This window comes from Quercus suber, unplaced genomic scaffold (assembly GCF_002906115.3).
Source record: "Quercus suber isolate HL8 unplaced genomic scaffold, Cork oak 2.0 scaffold_523, whole genome shotgun sequence".
Classification (NCBI taxonomy): Eukaryota; Viridiplantae; Streptophyta; class Magnoliopsida; order Fagales; family Fagaceae; genus Quercus; species Quercus suber.
Window position 1 is genome coordinate 144,012 of NW_027069972.1, and position 20,867 is coordinate 164,878.

The 20,867-nt window shown below is 39.0% G+C and overlaps 2 protein-coding genes across 2 annotated transcripts; both read left to right on the plus strand.

Moving 5' to 3' along the window:
- Nucleotides 1-142: 142 nt before the first annotated feature.
- LOC111997291 (cyclic nucleotide-gated ion channel 1) lies at nt 143-4,214 on the plus strand. Its single transcript, XM_065763753.1, has 4 exons — nt 143-1,132; nt 1,751-1,999; nt 3,057-3,194; nt 3,408-4,214. Exons 2-4 carry the CDS (start codon nt 1,757-1,759, stop codon nt 3,756-3,758), a joined length of 732 nt encoding a protein of 243 aa, XP_065619825.1. The 5' UTR covers nt 143-1,132; nt 1,751-1,756; the 3' UTR covers nt 3,759-4,214.
- A 5,750-nt stretch (nt 4,215-9,964) lies between these two features.
- Nucleotides 9,965-10,537, plus strand: LOC136063406 (uncharacterized). Its single transcript, XM_065763757.1, has one exon. The coding sequence runs from the start codon at nt 9,965-9,967 to the stop codon at nt 10,535-10,537; it is 573 nt and encodes a 190-aa protein (XP_065619829.1).
- The last annotated feature ends 10,330 nt before the right edge of the window (nt 10,538-20,867 follow it).

Sequence of the window (20,867 nt, forward strand, 5' to 3'; positions counted from 1 at the left end):
AAGGCATGATGATAATTGAAAATTCCTAGTTTAGACTCATTTCATAAATAGGCAAGGAAATTATTAAATTATTATTGAATTACCTGAACTAAGAGATCATATAGTTATATTTCACCCCAATTCAGCATGCACCAAATCAAAAAAAAAAAAAAAAAAAAAAAAACCAAAATTTCATGCAATGTTCACTGCATACTTATTTGCATTGCCTATATATATTTCGAGTAATGATTATCATACGCTCACTATTGCATGCACTCTGTACACATTTCTTTAAAATCGTGTTTTGAAAACACAATTTTGAAGAAGTATGTGCAACAGAGAATATGGAACAAGATTTAACCATATATTTTTAATGGCAGAGCAGAACTTATGTTTGGGAGGCCATGTTTAGCTTCTGACCTATAGATATATAGCTTATCAATTGAGTTCCATGCACTATATCTAAAAGAACAAAAATATCAGAAAACTACAAGATAATCGTTGCTTTATGGTGAAGTTCATTTCAAAGTTGAAATTATAACTATTGAACTAAATGATAATTAACTTGGTCTTGGAAAAATTTACAATGCACGTACTTATTCATTACAAAGTGAATGATACTTTTTCTTATAATATTTAAATGGTTGTAATAGAAGAACACTAATAACACCAATACTTTATATATATATAATTTTTTTGTGTGTGTGTTGTTCATGTGCATTATAATGCATGGAAAAAAAGTTCTGTGATACATAAACCTACATAATATATATAATTTAAATTCAAATTGCACCTCAGACGAACTATGGTAAAAGCTCACTTTTTAAATGATAGTCTTTGTTTATTGTCTCATTGTTTTAGGCATGTGATCTTGGCTTCTGTTTTCTTATCTTAAAAAGTCCCTTGTACAGCTGATCTAGTCTTAACATTTTCTTTTAACACTTCATAATCGTTTTAGATAAATTTTTTACTTTGACCATATTATATAAAAAGTTTCTGTTATTACCATCTCAAACATTATAGTTGCTCCAATTTTTGCAGTTCTCTTGGTCAAAACCTTCAAACAAGTACCTATATCTGGGAAAATCTCTTTGCAGTTTTGATTTCGATCTTCGGCTTGCTACTGTTTTTGTACTTCATTGGAAATTTGCAGGTTGGCGCTCAACATTCCAAACACCCCCCCAACCCCCCAACACACAAAAAGCTTCATGCCCTTATTTATGTAATTATAACATTCACTTGCTAAGTACTGGGTCTGGAAAGACTTATCTGTAGCTGAGGTTTGATGATTTTCTTTACCAAATTTCAACTTCTACTTCTATTTATGCCTCTTTTATTATGAAGCTGCAATTGGTGCAATATACTATTCACACTCATCATCATCTTTAACAACTATGCTTTTGTTTTGTTTCTTGATTTATGAATTTTTTCCTATAAGTATTCTTGGCCCTCCTTATCTTGCATTTATTTTTTTCTTGACTATATATTTATTGGCATAATAATTTTTTTGGATGGCCAAGAAACTTTCATTTAACAAATAATCTTGTCAGATTGTGATCTCAAAATCTGTTTTAGGGTTAAAACTTTGCAGCTCAATGCATGAGATGGTATGGGGGCACAAAACTGTTCTTTTATGATTCTCATACATATTGTTAGGTGTTAGAATACTAATGATTTAATTATAAAATTCATCATTTTCTATTAACTTAAATTTTTAAAGACAAACAAATATTTCAGTAGTATCTGACAAACTGAACTTGTTATGTAATAGACATACATGCAATTGGCAACTCAAAGATCGGAGGAGATTATACGAAGTGTGAAATTTAAAGAACGAGATGTAGACTTGTGGATCCATAGGAACGAACTCCCACGTGATATAAAGAAGGAGATCATGTCCAACATAACACACATACTGGAAGAAAAGAAAGATGTTGATGCAGAGAAGCCGCTTCCTCATCTTCCCCGGGAACTTAGAAAGAAGATTAAGAACCATCTTTGTAAGCCCCTTCTAAGGAAAGTAAGTCTCTCTTCTTTGACTTTTTTTTTTTTTTAAACAATTCATAAAAAAGTTTGATTGGAGTAATATGATGGTAGTTAGTGATATATAGAATGAAAAAAAAAAAATATATATATATATATATTATATGGTACTGAATAAGTTTGGTTTGAAGTCTCAAAAATCATTTAGAGATTTAGCATAAAAGAGGGAAAGGACAATATGTAAGTAGAAGCACACTACACGTATATTACACATTTGAATGAAAAATTTAGGTTAATTAAAAGATTTTTTTATAAATTATATTATTTCTTTTATCATATTTCAATTAGTAGCACACTTATGTTATATATGTTAATAATTTCATAAGATATCATCAAAAAACCAACTAATTAAGTTTTTAGAATATCAAGTGTGTGTGTTTTTTTTTTTTTTTTTTTTTTTTTTTTTTTGAGGAAAAAACACACACACAACACACTCTTAAGAGGGGATGAGATTTCAATACAAAAGCACACTAAAAATTCCACTAAAAAAAGATAGTAACTTTTAAAATGTATACTTAATTGTTGGGGAAATAACATATTGGGGAGACTCCAATTGAGGGGTTAATATAACTTATAGAGACACCACTTAACCCAAAAGCTTAAGCCCATGAGTTTAAATCTAGTTATGTTATATTAACCATTCACTCATATCATTACTATTCCATGTGAGATTTCATTAAACCCAACATCAGTAATTTTATGTCAATGACAATTCACTAAAGTTCAATATAAACATAAAGAAAGATTCATTTTAAAATTTTGATCTAGCATTCCTAATTGTTCAAATGATAGTTATTTTCTTTGATTTATTTTGCTTCAACAATAAATTGAATAAAAGTACAATTATACTTAAAAAGAAGAAGTAAACCATCAAAAAAATATACACAAATTGAATTAACAAATTAGCTGAAAAGAAAGTATGCCAAACAATATGATAGAAGTTTCCCGGCACATGTTATATGTTTTAGTTCTTGACTTTAATCATTTTATATTGGTCCTTTTCTCAATATTTTTCTCTATTGTTTGTAAGCTAGGTGCCTTTGCTTGAAAAAAATGAACAACTGTTGCAGTTGATCTGCGACCATCTCAAACCAGTGTACTACAATGAGCACAGCTATATTGTTCGGGAGGGAGAACCACTTGATGCAATGCTTTTCATCACGCAAGGCATTGTTTGGAACACTGTTTTAAAAACCGGACCGGACCGGCCGGTCCGACCGGTTCAACCGGGAACCGGATGCCAATCCGGTCCGGTTAAAAGTCCCATAACCGGTCAATAATCGGTCAACAACCGGAAAACCGGCCAAAAATCAGTCAAAAACCGGGGTTGAACCGGAAATTGGGAAAAAAACGGTTTGATGTCCGGTTCGGTTTTTAAAACCATGGTTTGGAACTTCATCACAACCAGTAATGGTGAGGGAATTGTCACCTCAAAGGCTCAGTGTATTGAGAAAGGTAATTTCTTTGGACAAGAACTTCTAGATTGGGGATGCATGAAAGGAAAAGAACTCGTAGATGGGGAGTTCAAAGGCTCCCTTGTACCCAACCTTTCAGAACTCCCAATCTCTACCAAAACTGCCAAAACCCATACGAAAGTTGAAGGCTTTGCATTAATGGCCAACGACTTGAGGGCTATAGTTTCAAGGAGGAAAACCAAAGCAGTTTCTTATATAGAGGCAGCATGGTGGCACTTCCATCATGAAAAGAAGAATGAAGTGTCTTCCAAGTCAGCTTAAGGTAACAAAATCTGGCTATCATTCTCTTTCTGCTTTAAGACTACTTCAAAATGCAGCAGTGCCTAAGGATTTTTTTTTTTTTTTTTTACAAGATAGAATTTCTACTCTAGCATAATCTAAGTGTATATGTGTGTGAAACTCTCTTTTAAAGACTTGAACTCCGACCCTTACCCTTCCACAAGCAAGCACTTATACTTGTGGAGTGACTATCGCACCAAGGGTGTGCGATGGTTGCTTGATGTTATTGTCGAAAAGCTAGTTTGTTGTGCAGAGAGAAACATCTTAACGCTTGGTTTCTAGTGACAGTTGCTACTAGCTACTTGTTTGGATTTGAGTAGAATTATGATGCTGGATAATAAACACACTAGGCAGTAATCTCGGTATGGGAGGCAATTTGTTATTAACAACATTTTTTTATAATTGTTTTGAATATCATAAGAGCCTTTTAAATCTTCATCAATATTATTATTATTAGTATTTTTAAATTTTCACTATTCTTTTTATTATGAGTTGAAAGTTGAAACAAAAGAGTTATGAATTGTTGCAACCACAAAAATTCATTTTAGTACTCAGGGCAAATAGTAATTTCCTATAGGAAGAAATTCCATAATTGAACTTGACATTAAAATTCTCATCACATAAATTCATTATTAAATTAATGGCAGAAATGGCTTTTTCATGAGTTCAAAATAAGGCATTGACTAATGCATTATTAAAGAAAAAATTTGGCATATCCTGAGGTTTAGGCTAATGCTAAATAAGTCTAAAATATTTCAAAACTAACTAATTTGATCCCTAAACATCATTAGTCTTCCGTTAATTTCTCTTTTCTTTGCGACTCTCTTCTCTTTTGTTCCTTTCTTCACTTGTCCCTCTCTCTCCATACCAAAATTCACACAGCAACAAAAACCCAAATCTTGAAAATCCAAATCATTCTCTTTATCACTCTTCTCTCTTCACTTGTCCCTCTCTCTCTAACTTCAAATCTACCCAATTTTACCATAACAAAACCCACGCAACAAGAAAATCCTCCAAAAATTCCAAAAAACTCATAGCAAACCACCAACACATCAGAACCCATAACCACCGGAGCCCACCATCACCAGCCACAAAATCCAAAAATCCACAATAAACCCACCACAAATAGGAACCCACCAACACCATAAAACCCACAACTGGCAACCCATAACCGCTACAAATGACTACCCAATATCATGATCCATAGCCACCAAACCCATACACCACTACTAGTTGTTGCTTGAAAGAAGAAAGAGACAATGAAAGGGTGAGTAAAGAGAGGAGAGTGGGTTAGGTTGGAGAGAGACAAGAGGTTTGGACGAGAGAGAGACAGCACGATGAAAGGGAGAAGAGAGATTCGGAGTTTGGATGAGAGAGAGAGAGAGAGAGAGAGAGAGAGAGAGAGAGAGAGAGGTTTGAGAAAGAAAAAGAAAATGAGTAATGGAGCCTAATGGTGTTAGGAATTAAGTTGTCTCTAAGGACCAAATTGGTCAATTTTGAAATGTCTTAAATCTAGTTGGTATTAACCTAAACTTCAAAGTAAATTATTGGAATTTACCCAAAATTTAAATTGGTTTTAAAATAGTTTTACCACCGGCACACATGCATAGAAATATTCTAATTAATTTTGATTGGCTTTTTAAAAGAATGATTGAAATTTATACATAAATAATTTGTATTGGTCCAAAATTTGAAATTATGTAGACAAGCAAGTAAGATAATCCCAAGAAGATAATATCCAATTTATTGATTTAAATAATTATTTTATCTTGTTGGATAATGTAGTTATTTTAATAATTTTAATTTGGAAAGATTTAATTATAAATAGTCCAAAAAAGCTGACAACCTTGATTCATCTATTAAAAGTATCAAAATTTCAAAAAAAAAAAAAAGAAAAAAGAAAGAAAAAAAAGCTCACAGGTGGATCAACACTTCAGGATTAGAGTGCTTTGTTTTGGTTTAAAAAAGAAAAAAGAGTGCTCTTTACTTTTTATTTCTTTGGGGATAAATGTCAAGTTTTGTCACTTGGTATTTCTTTTGATGGTTATACCATGTCGTTTGATTGATTGTGTCATTGTCAGAAAATGATTTATGCATGGAATAGAAACTAGTCATATGGAAAATGTTTATATGAATTCTTTTGCATATTTATAGATTGGGCAAGATTTAGGTATAGTACTTAGGTGCTATTTCTTAGATTTCCGTCTTAAAATTTTGCTATGTGAATTTTTTTTATGAGATTGAAGTGTATTTTTTAATTAAGTAGTCACATGGCTCAATCTTAAGAGGAGAACCTAAGGAACAGTATCTAAAGTATTATACTTAAATTTTGTCCTTATAGATCTGGATCCATAGATTAGTGATAACAGTGAAGATCTGTCTTTTTGAGAAGACAGTGAAGATCTGTCTTAATTGTGAGTTTTTCACATAAATAACATCTTTATGCATCATTTACCAAAAAAATTCAACTTGTGTTTTAAATATTTGTTTTCTCAAATGCTTATGCATTCCCCTATTAATTTTATAAGAAATATTATATCCATAATATTTTTTACAACAAATTATAAATGATAGGTTGTTATTGGTTGTTATAGGTGAAAAAAAAAAGTAATTTAAGTATTGTGAAAATAATATAGACAGAAAATTTCTTTTTTTACTTGGTATGGAAATTGTGAAAATGATTTTTTCCAACTAGTTAGCATTCTCTCACGTATAAAATGATATGAAACCTACGGTGCCGAACTCATCATGACACTATTATTCGTGATTGATGTTATGCAAAAATACTTAGGATTTAAGAATGCTAATCATTAAGAAAGGAATGAAAAGAAAAATACAAACAAAGCTACAATGCAAAATATGGATGCATTGCATCCAATGATTCCAATCCATGCCACACTAAAATTTAAAATATACTACAAAACCTTTTATTATAGCACACATGGGGCCTCCAATGATTCATTACAAAAATCTAATCAACGCTACGTAAGACGTGGCTCAAATTTCGCCAAGTGTAGCAAAACGATTCGCTCTAAAAAGTAATAGTGTAACACTATTATTTTTTATTTTTATTTTTTTGATAAGAAGTGTAACACTATTATTATTATTGCAGAAAGCAAGCAAAACCAGTCCATTTGATTTTCTCTCTCTTGCACAAAATATTTTAATTTAAAATAATAATAATAATAATAATAATAAAATGTGTTGCCCTCCATCGTTCCTTGCACGTGAGGTCACAAGGACGAAAATAGTCATGGAAAGCACGTGGGTCTTACCATGTTAAAAGTTAAAACATTACATGGCTAGGATTTTTTCTTGGTCTTTATATAAAGTGAGCGTTTGGTTTCAAGCTGAAAGTGGCATCCACATTTTGCATTTTCAGTTTTTTTTTTTTTCCCTGCGTGTGAATAGTAAAATCACATGATTTTACTGTGCAGGGGATAAAAACTACTATTCATGCACTGTTTATCACTGTTCACAGCATTGTTCATGCACTAAAAAATATTAAAAATGGGTCACACAGTACTATTCACACATTTAAAAATTATTTTGTTACAATGTTTTCAATTTTCAGTTTCAGCAACAATAAATTCAATCCAAACGAACCCTAGTGTAAACTTCGAGGAACCCAAGGACTAAAATCTATGGTCATAATCACCCCAACAGCTATTTCTATAAACAAGATCCAACGATCAAAATTGAATCTGCGGTAGCCGCCCTATAGTGTATCCTAATGGCTTAGACATTAAGCGGTAACCCACCGCAACGCTTGTCAGTAAAATAGGAGTAATTGTGGGCAAAATTTGCTTAATAGTACTTTTTTAGGAAAAAAAAATTGGGTGAATAGTATATATTTGAAGTTATTTAGTTAGTTAGACTGTTTTTAGAAGTCGAGTTTGGCAAACTCAAGTTTGGGCTGGAAGTTAAGTTTGACAAACTCGACTTCCAAGCAATACTGATTCATCCTGTTTGGTCCAGTCGAGTTTGTCAAACTCGACTTCTAGCTTAAACTCGAGTTTGCTAAACTCGATTTTCAAAAACAATTTAACTAACTAAATAACTTCTTTTTTATACTACTTTTCTAAAAAAAAATTTCTAAAAACATACTATTTGGCACATTTTTTTTGTAATTGTGACATTAATATTATTCATATACTATATGCAATAAATTAATAATGATAATATATCAAACTCGACTTCCAAGCAATACTGATGCATCCTGCTTGGAAGTCGAGTTTGTCAAACTCGACTTTTAGCCCAAACTCAACTTCCAAAAACAGTCTAACTAACTAAATAACTTCTTTTGTGTACTGCTTTCTTAAAATTTTTCTAAAAACATACTATTTGGCAATTTTTTCCGTAATTGTGACATTAATATTATTCATATACTATATGCAATAAATTAATAATGATAATATATATATTTTTAGAAACATTTAATAATGATAATTGTGGGGGAAAAATGGCCTAATCCAACATAATGGGCCGAGATCCTATATGAGAGCTATTATGCGACCGAGAAGAAGGAGATGGTAAGGGCAAGACCCATCCGGAAGTGGGACCCTCAGAGGGAAGAATGATTACGATCCGAAGAAGTCATCTTCTGTCCGAAAAGGTTATAGTCCTCTGACGAGAATAGTATAGATCAATTGAACGTATAAGAAGTCAAAATGATCTTCCGAGGACTCCTCCTGATCAAGATAAGCTTTAAGTACACTGGGAGACGATAAGGATGAAGAAATATTTAAGGAGAAAGCTGCTACCACCGTATTTAATATTCTACAGTAACTTTTCTGGCCGCATTTATGTGGAAAAGACCCCTGAACAGTGTATCCTCACCTACTGCTACTTATACGGAGCTGAAGAAGACGCTTGACGTGACACATACTCAAGTAGATTCACGGATGAAGTACAAGTGGACGATGGAGATGAAGAGAAGGGAGGTTATATAAAGGAAAGAAACTCCTAACGTAAAGGTGTGTGAAAGAAAAGAATAAAAAAGAAAGAGAGAACTTGACTGTAATCCTAAGACCTTTGCTTGACTGTAATCCTAAGACCTTTGTTCATTAGATAAACAATAATATAGCTCTTCAGATTTTCAGGCTTTATGTGTAAATTCATGTTGGCTCGTGTTTGAAAGTTGTGATTCGTTGTTGTCAATCCAATACTTAACCTAGCTCTTTCACCCATACTCTACAAATTTATTGTTTTGGGCTTGGGCCACAAATCCTAACCCTACAATTTTGTGATTCGTTGTTGTCAATCCAATACTTAGCCTAACTCTTTCACCCATACTCTACAAATTTATTGTTTTGGGCTTGGGCCACAAATCCTAACCCTACAATTGGCGCCGTCTGTGGGAAGAGCTTGAGTGTAAGGCGAAGCAGCAGTTGGTCATGGCTGAACCAGGGCAACAACCGGCGAAATCTGGGGCGTCCCAACAGATAGACCATTTTCTCAATTTGGAACGAAGACAAGACCGTAAAGGCAGTGTGCATACCACACACACTGAACGAACTCAACCCCGTGGCGAAAGTCATGTTTCTCATGCAGAGAAGAACAACATGCAAATAGAGATTGAAAGGTTAAGAAGGGAGTTGCGCCATGCGAAGAGAAAGCGTGCTGTCTCGCACTTTGATGATGACTCAGGAGACAGACAAGACCTCACTTATGAGCAGAGGTCTCGAACTCCAATCAGCGAATCTTTTTCATATGAGGATGAGCACCCTTGTAAGAAGCAATCTCAAAGGCCACCACATGGAGGGGTGGGCAATGATGCCATGAGCAAGGCTTTGAATCAAATCTCCAGGTTACCTTTCACGCGCAGGATTGAAGGAGCTAAGCTTCCTCAGCGTTTTAACCAGCCAACCTTTACTATTTACAATGGTAAAACTGACCCTGTGGAACATGTGAGCCATTTTAACCAAAGGATGGCTGTCTACTCCAGAGACGAAGCTCCGATGTGCAAGGTATTCCCTTCTAGTCTTGGACCCGTGTCCATGAGGTGGTTTGACAACCTGAAAGCAGACTCCATCGATTCTTACCAAGAGCTCACTCAAACTTTTGGATCACGTTTCGTCACATGCCGAAGGGTGGCCAGGCCCTTGTCTTCTCTGCTATCCTTAAGCATGCGTGAGGGCGAGTCCCTTAAGGCGTATTCGAATAGATATTAGGAGATGTTTAATGATATGGAGGGCAACTTTGATGCAATGGTCCTAGACACGTTTAAGCTGGGTCTCCCCACTGATCATGGTTTAAGGACATCCTTGTCCGGCAAGCCTGTCACTAACATGCGTCAGCTTATGGACCGTATTGAGAAATATAAAAGGGTTGAAGAAGATCAGCAGCAAGGGAAGGGTAAGGATAAGGCTACCCCCCAGGACAGGAAGGACTTCAGGTCGGATCGTTATAACAACAATAAGCGGAGGAGAGATTTCGCTGGGCAGTCAGGCTCAGCAAATGCTCAAGTAGTCAATACAGTGTTCAAAGAGCCAGTTCATCAAGTCCTGGAAAAGATCAAGAACGAGTCATTCTTTAGGTGGCTGAGTAAAATGGTAGGGAACCCTGAGAGACGCAATCACAATCTCTACTGTCAATACCACCAAGACCATGGACATGCCACTGAAGACTGCAGAAGCTTGTGGGATCATTTGGACCAGCTAGTCCGTGAAGGCAGATTGAGGCATCTTTTGCACCACTCCAGTGGCCGAGAAGATCAAGCGAATTTTGAGCCCGAGAAGAGAGATTCTACGAACCATTAGGTACTATTGACATCATTTTCGCAGTGCCAGGAAGAACAGGGTCCTGGCCGACCAAAGTTATGTCAGTGGCTCGGCTACCAGCAGGGGATATTCGCCGAGATCCGAGGAGCGCTAGACAGTCTGCCCCGCCCGTTTTAGGCCTTTCGGACGAAGATAAAGTTGGGACCATTCAGCCTCACGACGACGCTTTAGTAGTCACACTCAGGATCGGGGGATATGATGTGAAGAAAGTGATGGTGGACCCGGCAGCGCGGTGGAGATTATGTATCCTGACCTCTTCAAGGGGCTGAACCTCACGCTTGATGACTTAACTCCATACTGTTCTCCCCTGGTCAGCTTCGAGGGAAGGATGGTTACTCCGAAAGGATAGATACGGCTGCCTGTACAGACTGGCTTAGAAGTAGTTGAGATGGACTTCATTGTGATAGATGTCTATTCCCCTTATACGGCGATTGTAGCCAGGCCTTGGTTACATACGCTAGAGGCTGGTTCCTCCACTCTACATCAAAAAGTCAAATATCCATCCGAAGGGCGCGTTTGTGAAATCCGCGAAGATCAATCCTTGGCCAGGTAATGTTTGGTGGCTGCCATACGGCATGAGCCTGAGACTGAATCGTCAACCAGGGCGAAAGGAGACCTATAGCAATTAAGGGGTCGGTTATCACCCGTTGAAGATCTTGATGAGGGCGCTAAATGCGAGGACTTAGTACAGGTTTTAATTGGGAACAATCCTGAAAGATACTTTTAAATCGGGTCTCAGATACCTCAACCAGAGAAGGAAGAACTAATCGATTTCCTTAAAAGAAATATTGATGTATTCGCCTGGAGTACTTATGAAGCCCCAGGAGTGGACCCGGAGTTCATTTGCCATCATTTGAGGGTTAACCCACTGAGCGTACCCAAAAAGTAGCCTCCTCGGCAGCCATCCAAAGAGCATGCGGATGCAATCAAAGAAGATGTGATGAAGCTCAAACAAGCTGGGGTTATTAAGAAAGTTTTTTACCCGAATAGTTGGCAAATACTGTGGTGGTAAAGAAGAAGAGCAGAAAGTGGCGAGTTTGTGTAGACTTTATGGACTTGAATAAGGCTTGTCCTAAGAATCCTTTCCCTATGCCGAAGATTGATCAATTAGTAGATGCCACTGTCAGCCATCCTCGGATGAGTTTCTTGGATGCTTTCCAAGGTTATCATCAGATACCGTTAGCCCCGGACGACCAGGAGAAAACAACTTTTGTTACTCCCATTGGTAACTACCACTATAAAGTAATGTCATTCGGTCTGAAAAACGCAGGCTCTACTTATTAGCGGATGATGACCAAGATGTTTGAATCACAATTGGGCAAAAGCGTTGAGGTCTATATAGATGACATGATGGTAATAAGCAGGGTTATTTCCGAGCATGTGAAGGACCTTGATAACGTTTTTGAAACCCTGAGGAGACATAAGTTGCGCTTGAACGCCTCAAAGTACTCATTTGGGGTGGGATCAGACAAATTTTTGGGTTACATGGTAACACACAGGGGAATTGAGGTCAATCCTGATCAGATAAAGGCTATTCAAAATCTGTAGCATCCTCGAATCCGAAAGAGGTCTAGAAGTTAACGGGAATGGCAGCTGCTTTGAACCGGTTCATCTCCAGGTTCGCTGATAGGTGTAAACCCTTCTTCTCGCTGATCAACAAGTGGAAGGGATTTGAATGGACTGAAGAATGTGCCTTAGCTTTCCAACAACTTAAGGACTACTTGGCTCGGCCACCAATTATGTCTAGCCCTGAACCAAATGAGGTCTTATTTGCCTATATCGCAGTGGTTCCCCATACGGTAAGTCTAGTGCTGATAAGAGTGGATCAAGGTATACAAAGGCCGGTTTACTGTGTAAGTCTCTGCATGAGGCCGAGATCAGATACTTGCCATTGGAAAAAACAATTTTGGCAGTAGTACTTGGAACACGAAAATTGCCCCACTACTTCCAAGCACATACTGTCGTTGTGCGCACGCAACTCCCACTTAAGACAGTACTCCGAAGTGCCGACTACACAGGGAGGATAGCCAAGTGAGGTACTATTTTAGGAGCCTTCGATATCAAGTATATGCCTTGCACTTCAGTTAAGGGGCAGATCCTAGTGGACTTAGTGGCCGAGTTCACGGAGCCCAGTTTAGAAGAAGTAACAACAAAGAGAGACATGGATGGAAAGTCGGTTGGCATGATTTCTCAACAAGATCCTGCCCGTTGGGAAATGTATGTAGACGGCGCTGCAAACTGGAAAGGTTCTGGAGTGGGGCTAGTCTTAATATCTTCAGAAGGAATCATCATTGAGAAGTCATTAAGGTTGAATTTTGGTGCGACCAATAATGAGGCAGAGTATGAAGCCCTTTTGATGGGAATGGCTATGGTCTGAAGAATGGGAGGAAAGGCCGTGGAGTTGTTCTCGGATTCAAGATTAGTTGTGGGCCAAGTACAGGAGGAGTTTGAAGCGAAGGATGAAAGAATGCAATAATACTTGAGTCGAGTCAAATCTCTACAGGTAGAATTCAAATTTTTTAGCTTGCTACATGTTTCTAGAAGTAGTAACTCGCACGCAGATTCTTTAGCCACACTAGCCACCTCTTCGGAACAAGGGTTGCTGAGAGTTATCCTCGTCGAGGATTTCCACGAGCCCACCAGAGTAGGAGGGGATGCAGTCCGAGTCCACCAGATTCGAGATAGTTTCTGCTGGATGGATCCCATAATCAAATTCTTGAAAGATGACACTTTGCTGGAAGAGCGGGGAGAGGTTGACAAGATCCGAAGGAAGGCTACCAGATTTTGGTTGTCCGAAGACCGAAAGTTATACAAATGTTCCTACTCAGGACCATACCGATTGTGTATTCATCCAGAGGCGGCTGAGTTGCTGCTAGAGGAACTGCATGAAGGAATTTGTGGGAGTCACACTGGAGGCAGGTCATTAGCCCATCGAGCCCTTACTCAAGGGTATTGGTGGCCGAACATGCAAAAAGAAGCCCATAACTATGTGAAGAAGTGCGATCAATGTCAGCGATTCGCACCGAACATACACCAACCAGGTGGAGTCCTCAACCCGCTATCCAGCCTGTGGCCGTTTGCCCAATGGGGTTTGGACATAGTGGGTCCATTCCCAAAGGATGCAGGAAACAGGAAGTACCTTCTGGTCGGCACAGACTATTTTACGAAATGGGTCGAAGCTGAGCCTCTGGCCAATATCCGAGACGTAGAAGTGCAAAAATTTGTGTGGAAGAGTATCGTCACCCGTTTTGGAGTTCCTCATACTCTCATCTCGGACAACGGCTTACAGTTTGACAGTAATGCATTTCAGAGTTATTGTAGCGAATTGGGAATCACGAACAGATACTCTACCCCTTCTTATCCTCAGGGGAATGGGCAAGCTGAAGCAGTTAATAAAGTCATAGTTAATGGGTTAAAGAAGAGGTTGGACGACGCGAAGAGTAAGTAGGTTGAAAAGTTGCCACACGTGCTCTGGGCTTACAGAACTACGCCTCGCAGATCTACTAGAGAAACTCCTTTTTCAATGACTTATGGGGCTGAAGCTGTCATTCCTTTGGAAACAGGTTTCCCAACTTTAAGAACTAGCTTGTTCAGTCCAGCCAGCAATGATAAGCTCTTAGAAACAGGCTTGCATTTGATCGAAGAAAGAAGAGAAAGTGCAATGGTTCGGCTGGCGCATTACCAGCAGAAGCTTAGGCAGGGCTATGATGCCAACGTCAAGCTAAGACCCTTAGAACTTGGTGACTTGGTGCTCAGGAAAGTCGTGGGCACTGCGAAAAACCTAGCCTGGGGAAAATTAGGACCAAACTGGGAGGGACTATATCGCATTACTTCATGTGCTGGCATTGGGGCATATTTCCTAGAGGACTTGGATAGTCCTGTAATACCACGCCCCTGGAATGTAAATAACTTCAAAAGGTACTATTATTAATTGAATCGTTTCTTTGTTCATTATGATAACTTGTCACTCCTTATTGGTTCTCTAAGTGTTTAAACTTAAACCCAATCATGCCTGTAGTCCTCAGACCAGATGATTTTGGGTTAGTTAACACTCCTTATTGGTTCTCTAAGTGTTTAAACTTAAACCCAATCATGCCTGTAGTCCTCGGACCAGATGATTTTGGGTTAGTTAACACTTCTTATTGGTTCTCTAAGTGTTTAAACTTAAACCCAATCATGCTTGTAGTCCTCGGACCAGATGATTTTGGGTTAGTTAACACTCCTTATTAGTTCTCTAAGTGTTTAAACTTAAACCCAATCATGCCTGTAGTCCTCGGACCAGATGATTTTGGGTTAGTTAACATTCCTTATGGGTCCTCTAAGTGTTAAACTTAAACCCAATCATGCTTGTAGTCCTCGGACCAGATGATTTTGGGTTAGTTAACACTCCCTACTGGTTCCTTAAGTATTTATGCTTAAACCCAATCGTGTTTGTGATCCTCGGACCAGGTGATTTTTTAGCTAATACTTTTGTGCTGTTATTAATACGGAGAGTTATTTTTAGAATAAATCTTGCCTGGCATTATTAACTGTGTTTAATGTCAACTTTAAACCTGTGTTAACATTTCTAGTATACATGCAAAAGGATTTGTCCAACTCTTATAATACTTGTTACGGTCATCCCTTAACAGTAACCTTTATGTATTGTCTTCTTCAGAACCAATTTTAATTGCATATATTGTCAGCAAGACAGAGTAATTATGTTTGCCTACATTGCTATAATTACAAGGCGAAGTTACTTGTAACAAAAGAAAACCATATGGCATGCCATAAATACACTTAAGGTAAAGTAGAAACTGCTTCATTAATTGAAATCGAATAATTTACAATCCTTTATATAAAGGGGGAACCAAAAAAAAAAACAACAACAACAAAACAATAACTAAAACCTAAGTTTTTGCTGGGGCTTGGTCTTTAGGCTCCGAGGATGTTTTCTTTTCTTCCAAGACCTCGCCTTTTTCCTTAGGTGGCTCAGTAGGGAGGCCCTGATCACCTGGTTGGCTGGAATATTTAGTAGGCGTAAGGATGACTGGGAGAGCTTGGTCAACCAAAGGCTGCTCCGAGACCTCTGGGAGTTGTGTTGGAGGAGGGGCGTCAGCCTCTGGAAGCTGTCGGATGTCTGGGTCATAAAAGATGCTCTCAGGCAGCCTCAGCTCTGAGTCAGCAGGCACTCCAGTAGCATTCAGCGCCTTGCCCCAGGTCATGTCGCAGTAGTCCCGGGCGACTGAAGCGAATTGCTCAGTAAGACCCTTTTTCGTCGTCTCCACTCCCAGTTGGTAGGACGCTTTCTTTTCGGCCTCGGTCGCCTCCTTGGCCAGCTGAGCGTCCCTCCAAGCCTCCTTGGCCTTTAGGAGTTTGGCGCGAAGTTCCTTCACAAGCTCCTTCTTAGTTGCCAGATTTTTCTAAGTTTCATTCAACAACTTGCATTGGGCTTCGGCCTGGGTCTCAGCATTTCTAAGACCAGCATGAAAGCTATCCCTTTCCTGGGTCACTCCCTTTAGCTGGTCTAAGATCTGAGAGACCTCATCCTTTACGCTGCCCAATGCCTTTTTCGCTTCGGACCTGGCCTGGGCCTCCGCTTGGGCTTCCGCGTAGACCTTTCGATTCCATTCTTCGGCCACGAAGACTTGTTGTGTAATCTGAACAAATAAGGTAATAGTATTAGCATAAAAATATAGGAAATTAATACTCTAACCGAGGAGCCGAATGAGCATACTTACCATGGCCAGGTCCCTCTTCAGGGACATGAAGAGATCATACTGATTGAAGCGCTTGTATGACTCCATGTCTCGGGAGAGGAGTAGTGGTTGCTCCAGCGCTTCAGCTATTAGCCCAGCTCTGCCCCCGTCGTAATTCCTAACAGGGGTCTCCCAGGAAAAAGGAACGCCATCAAGTTCCAGCCTGGAAGACCACGTGCGTTGCCCTCGGCGCACGTCGGCCAATGAGGGCTCTTCCCTGCTCTCCACAGAAGAGGCCCTCTTGCTGCGGTGGTCCTTTCCCACCTTCTGCTGCTTGGCCTTTGGTGGTACCACCACCTTCCGCTCCTCGGGCTCGATAGGCCTTTTTTTCTTCAAATCCGGTATCGGTTTCAGGGCCGGATCAGAGACCTGGGGTGGGGGTGGAGGTAGAGGTAGATTCACCGCTGTCCGAGAGGTCCCCCTCCCCTTGGACTCAGCTTTATTACCCATTTTCTTCAGAAGGAGCTTCAAGTCAGACATTTCTTCTTCTTCTTCTGAAGAGTCCTCAGGGACTGTAGTCAGCAGCAGGGGTGGGCGGATGCAGGATTGCCTGTCAGTTTCCTCCTCAGAATCTGAAGAAGGTATTATCTGAACCCCTCCTGGAGTGTCCCCTTCAAATCTAAATTTGTCAATTTGCTCCTCTAATGAAGTGGATGAAGAGCCGACCCTTTCGCCTGCGATCGCCGGTTCAAGAGGGACTTGTTGAACTGGTCGGATTAGCAAAGGAACTCCCTGGGGGTTGGGGTGTGGAACAGGTGCTAGGTCGTATGGGGCCAAAAAGTGTTTCCGAGCAACATCTATTCGCCGTAGCCGGTGATCACCTTGTGTGATGGCGTTGCCAGTTGGCTGGATGTCTGCTTTCTTGGGCGTGTTGCCGAGTATGAGTGGGATGGACCGCAGCTGTCCGTCCTCGCTTATGAATATCTCCGAGTGTAGTAGGTAATTGAGGGCGGGGGCGTTAATAAGGCTGAGCCGAGGAGCAGTATGTGCCTTATATGTAAAACAAACAAACAAATCGGGTTAGAAAATTGAAATAGGATGACATAAAAAAGAACAGGCTATGGAGAATGAAGACCCTAAGACTATTGTTAGAGATCCTAAGTCTAAGAAGTCACACCTGGCTCTCCTGGCTCGGTCGGACAGTGTAGACCATCATGCCATGTGCTCGAGACGATTAAATAGTCGTCTTTCATCCCTTTATTCGATTTGGGAAGGCAAGAAAACAGTCTAACGACGTCGGATCGGGATTTAAGGTAGTATCCCACCCATTTTTGGCTATGACATTCATACATGTATGCTAAGTCATGCCAGGTCAGCCCTAGTCCTAACTGTTCATTCAAGGCATCGATGGCCCCTAATATCCTAAAGGTGTTGGGCACGCACTGCTCAGGAGAGAGCCTGTGGTTGCGAAGATAGTTTAAAGTGATGGAGCCCATTGGGAGGGTCATTCCCCTTCAATGAAGGCTATCATTGGGATTACGACCTCTCCCTCTCTTCGGGCTATTAATATCTTCTCTAGAGGGCAATATCTTAGATTTACCCCCCGCAGGATACCATAATTTCGCTTAAATTCCCATATCAACGCCGGACTATCAACGAGATGTTGGAATTTGCCCATTTTTAAGAGAATGACTGAAGCAATGGACGGGAGAAGGGTTTTGAGGGAAGAAAACGTTAGCCGAGAAGAAAATAAAGGATCAAGAGGTGTCGAAACTTACACAAACAAGATTGGAGTAAAATCCCTAAACTCGAGATGGACTCTTTGTAGATCCTAGAAGCAAAGAACACAGAAATCCGAAAAGGCGTGAAAGGTTTTGAAGGAAAAAACTCTCTGGGTGCTCTGAGAATGCTCTGGGTACTCTGAGAATGCGTAAAGTAAAGGAAAATAACCTCTTCCAGAGGTTTATATACGGAGACAGGTGAAACGGTGTCATTCATTCCGTCCAAATCCCGAAGAAGAACCCTGGCCGTTGGATCAACAACCCACCGTTGGATGCAAAGGACAAAACGCCGCCTGGAGTAATTAGTACAGCGCTCTGGGAATATGAAACTGACAGCGGCAATAATGAAGCGCTTGGCTCTATGTCCGCGTGCGTGTAAACGGGGGTATTTATGACTTTCCCCTTTTAAATTTCTTTATTTTTCTTTATTTTTATCTCTTTTTCCTGGCGTGGCAGATCAAAATCTTACTTTTTCTCCTTGGGTGCGAGGGAAAAATTAAAATTTTGAGGGGCTATTGTGGGGGGAAAAGGGCCCAATCCAACATAATGGGCCAGAATCCCATATGAGAGCTATTGTGCTACCGAGAAGAAGGAGATGGTAAGGGCAAGACCCATCTGGAAGTGGGACCCTCAGAGGGAAGAATGATTACGATCCGAAGAGGTCATCTTCTATCCGAAGAGGTTATAGTCATCTGACGAGAATAGTATAGATCAATTGAACGTATAAGAAGTCAAAATGATCTTCCGAGGACTCCTCCTGATCAAGATAAGCTCTGAGTACACTGGGAGACGATAAGGATGAAGAAATATCTAAGAGGAAAGCTGCTACCACCGTATTTAATGTTCTGCAGCAACTTTTCTGGCCGCATTTATGTGGAGAAGACCCATGAACAGTGTATCTTCAGCTACTGCCACTCATACGGAGCTGAAGAAGATGCTTGATGTGACACATACTCAAGTAGATTCACAGATGAAGTATAAGTGGACGATGGAGATGAAGAGAAGGGAGGTTATATAAAGGAAAGAAGTTCCTAACGTAAAGGTGTGTGAAAGAAAAAAATAATAAAGAAAGAGAGAACTTGACTGTAACCCTAAGACCTTTGTTCATCAGATAAACAATAATATAGCTCTTCAGATTTTCAGGCTTTACGTGTAAATTCATGTTGGCTCGTGTTTGAAAGTTGTGATTCGTTGTTGTCAATCCAATACTTAACCTAGCTCTTTCACCCATACTCTACAAATTTATTGTTTTAGGCTTAGGCCACAAATTCTAACCCTACAATTTTGTGATTCGTTGTTGTCAATCCAATACTTAACCTAGCTCTTTCACCCATACTCTACAAATTTATTGTTTTGAACTTGGGTCACAGATCCTAACCCTACAATAATATTAAAGTAGCCGTTGGAGCCTTTTTTTCTATATAAAGAGGTTCTAAGTTGACACAAAGACACATGGAGGTAGAAAAACAATATAGAAAAACAAATCTGACCGTTCTTATATACGCTAGTTCTTGTATCCATTTCTGGGTCAGAGAAAAAAAAAAAAAAACTGACTTATATCTAACTTATGTTATTAGATTTTAATTAAAATAATTTTAATTAAATTAGATTTAAGGTTTTTTAAATTTAAAAAAAAAAAAAAAACTGACTTATATCTAACTTATGTTATTAGATTTTAATTAAAATAATTTTAATTAAATTAGATTTAAGGTTTTTTAAATTTATTTTTATTTTTAAATTTTATGACATGATTTAAAAAAAAATTAAAATGCTGATGTGGCATTTAAAAAAGGCTAAATAATTTTTTTTAATAATATTTTAATGACCACGTCAGCATCACGTCGTTAAGCGGAGTACTCTATCTAACACATAAGAGGTTTTCGTTAATGGGTTGACGGCAGGGACCAAAATAAAATCGATTTTCTTTTTTAAGAGACTACATTAGTAGCAAAATTAATTAGAGACCAAAATGAAAATTGGCTCAAAATATAAGAACAAAAAGTGTATTTTCGCCTATTATTTTCTTGGGATGTGCTATAATTCCTATCAAGTTCAAACGTATTTTAAAACAAAATTACTTTTTCATTATAATTTTCTTGGGATGTGTCCTAGCTAATTTCTATAAAATTGTGCTTCAATTTTTTTTTTTTTTTTTGAGAAAGAAGACTGCTATTTTATTGAAAAATCAATCGGGATCATCAAAAAGTACATCATAGAGGTGTGGTGGCATGTCCTCCACCCACACCGACAAACCTCTAACATGTCTAGCATGTTTAGCTAGGTTGTGTGCTACTCTATTACCACTCCTACGAATATGGGAAAATGCAATGCACTTGCTGGTAATTAGAGAGGATTTTGCAGATTCAAGAAGATGGCCATAAGTTGTCAATGAGACTTCTGAGCTACGGAGAGTGTTTATTACTGCTTCTGAATCTCCTTCAAGCATAAACTCATTAATACCAAGTTCTTGTGCGAAGGTAATCACTCTTGCAGCAGCCATGGCTTCCACAATGACTGGTGAAAACGGTAGTGGAGCTTGTTCTGACAGTGAGGCAATGGCATTCCCATGAGAGTCATGTACAACCACACCCAGACCAGCCTTGCCCAACTCCGGAAAAATGGCACCATCGAAGTTCAATTTAACACAGTTAGCTGGAGGAGGACGCCACTGCACACGTTGCTGAGTTCTCATGTCCGCTGCTTGGTTAATGAGGGATTGTTGACTATTTTGGAACATTTCAAGGACCTGCTTTGCTTGTTGAGGAACTTGGGCTTTGGTGAGGGCGTTGGAGTTTACACGGAGTTGATTTTGTCTGTGCCATACCGTCCACATCACTGAGGCCATAAGTT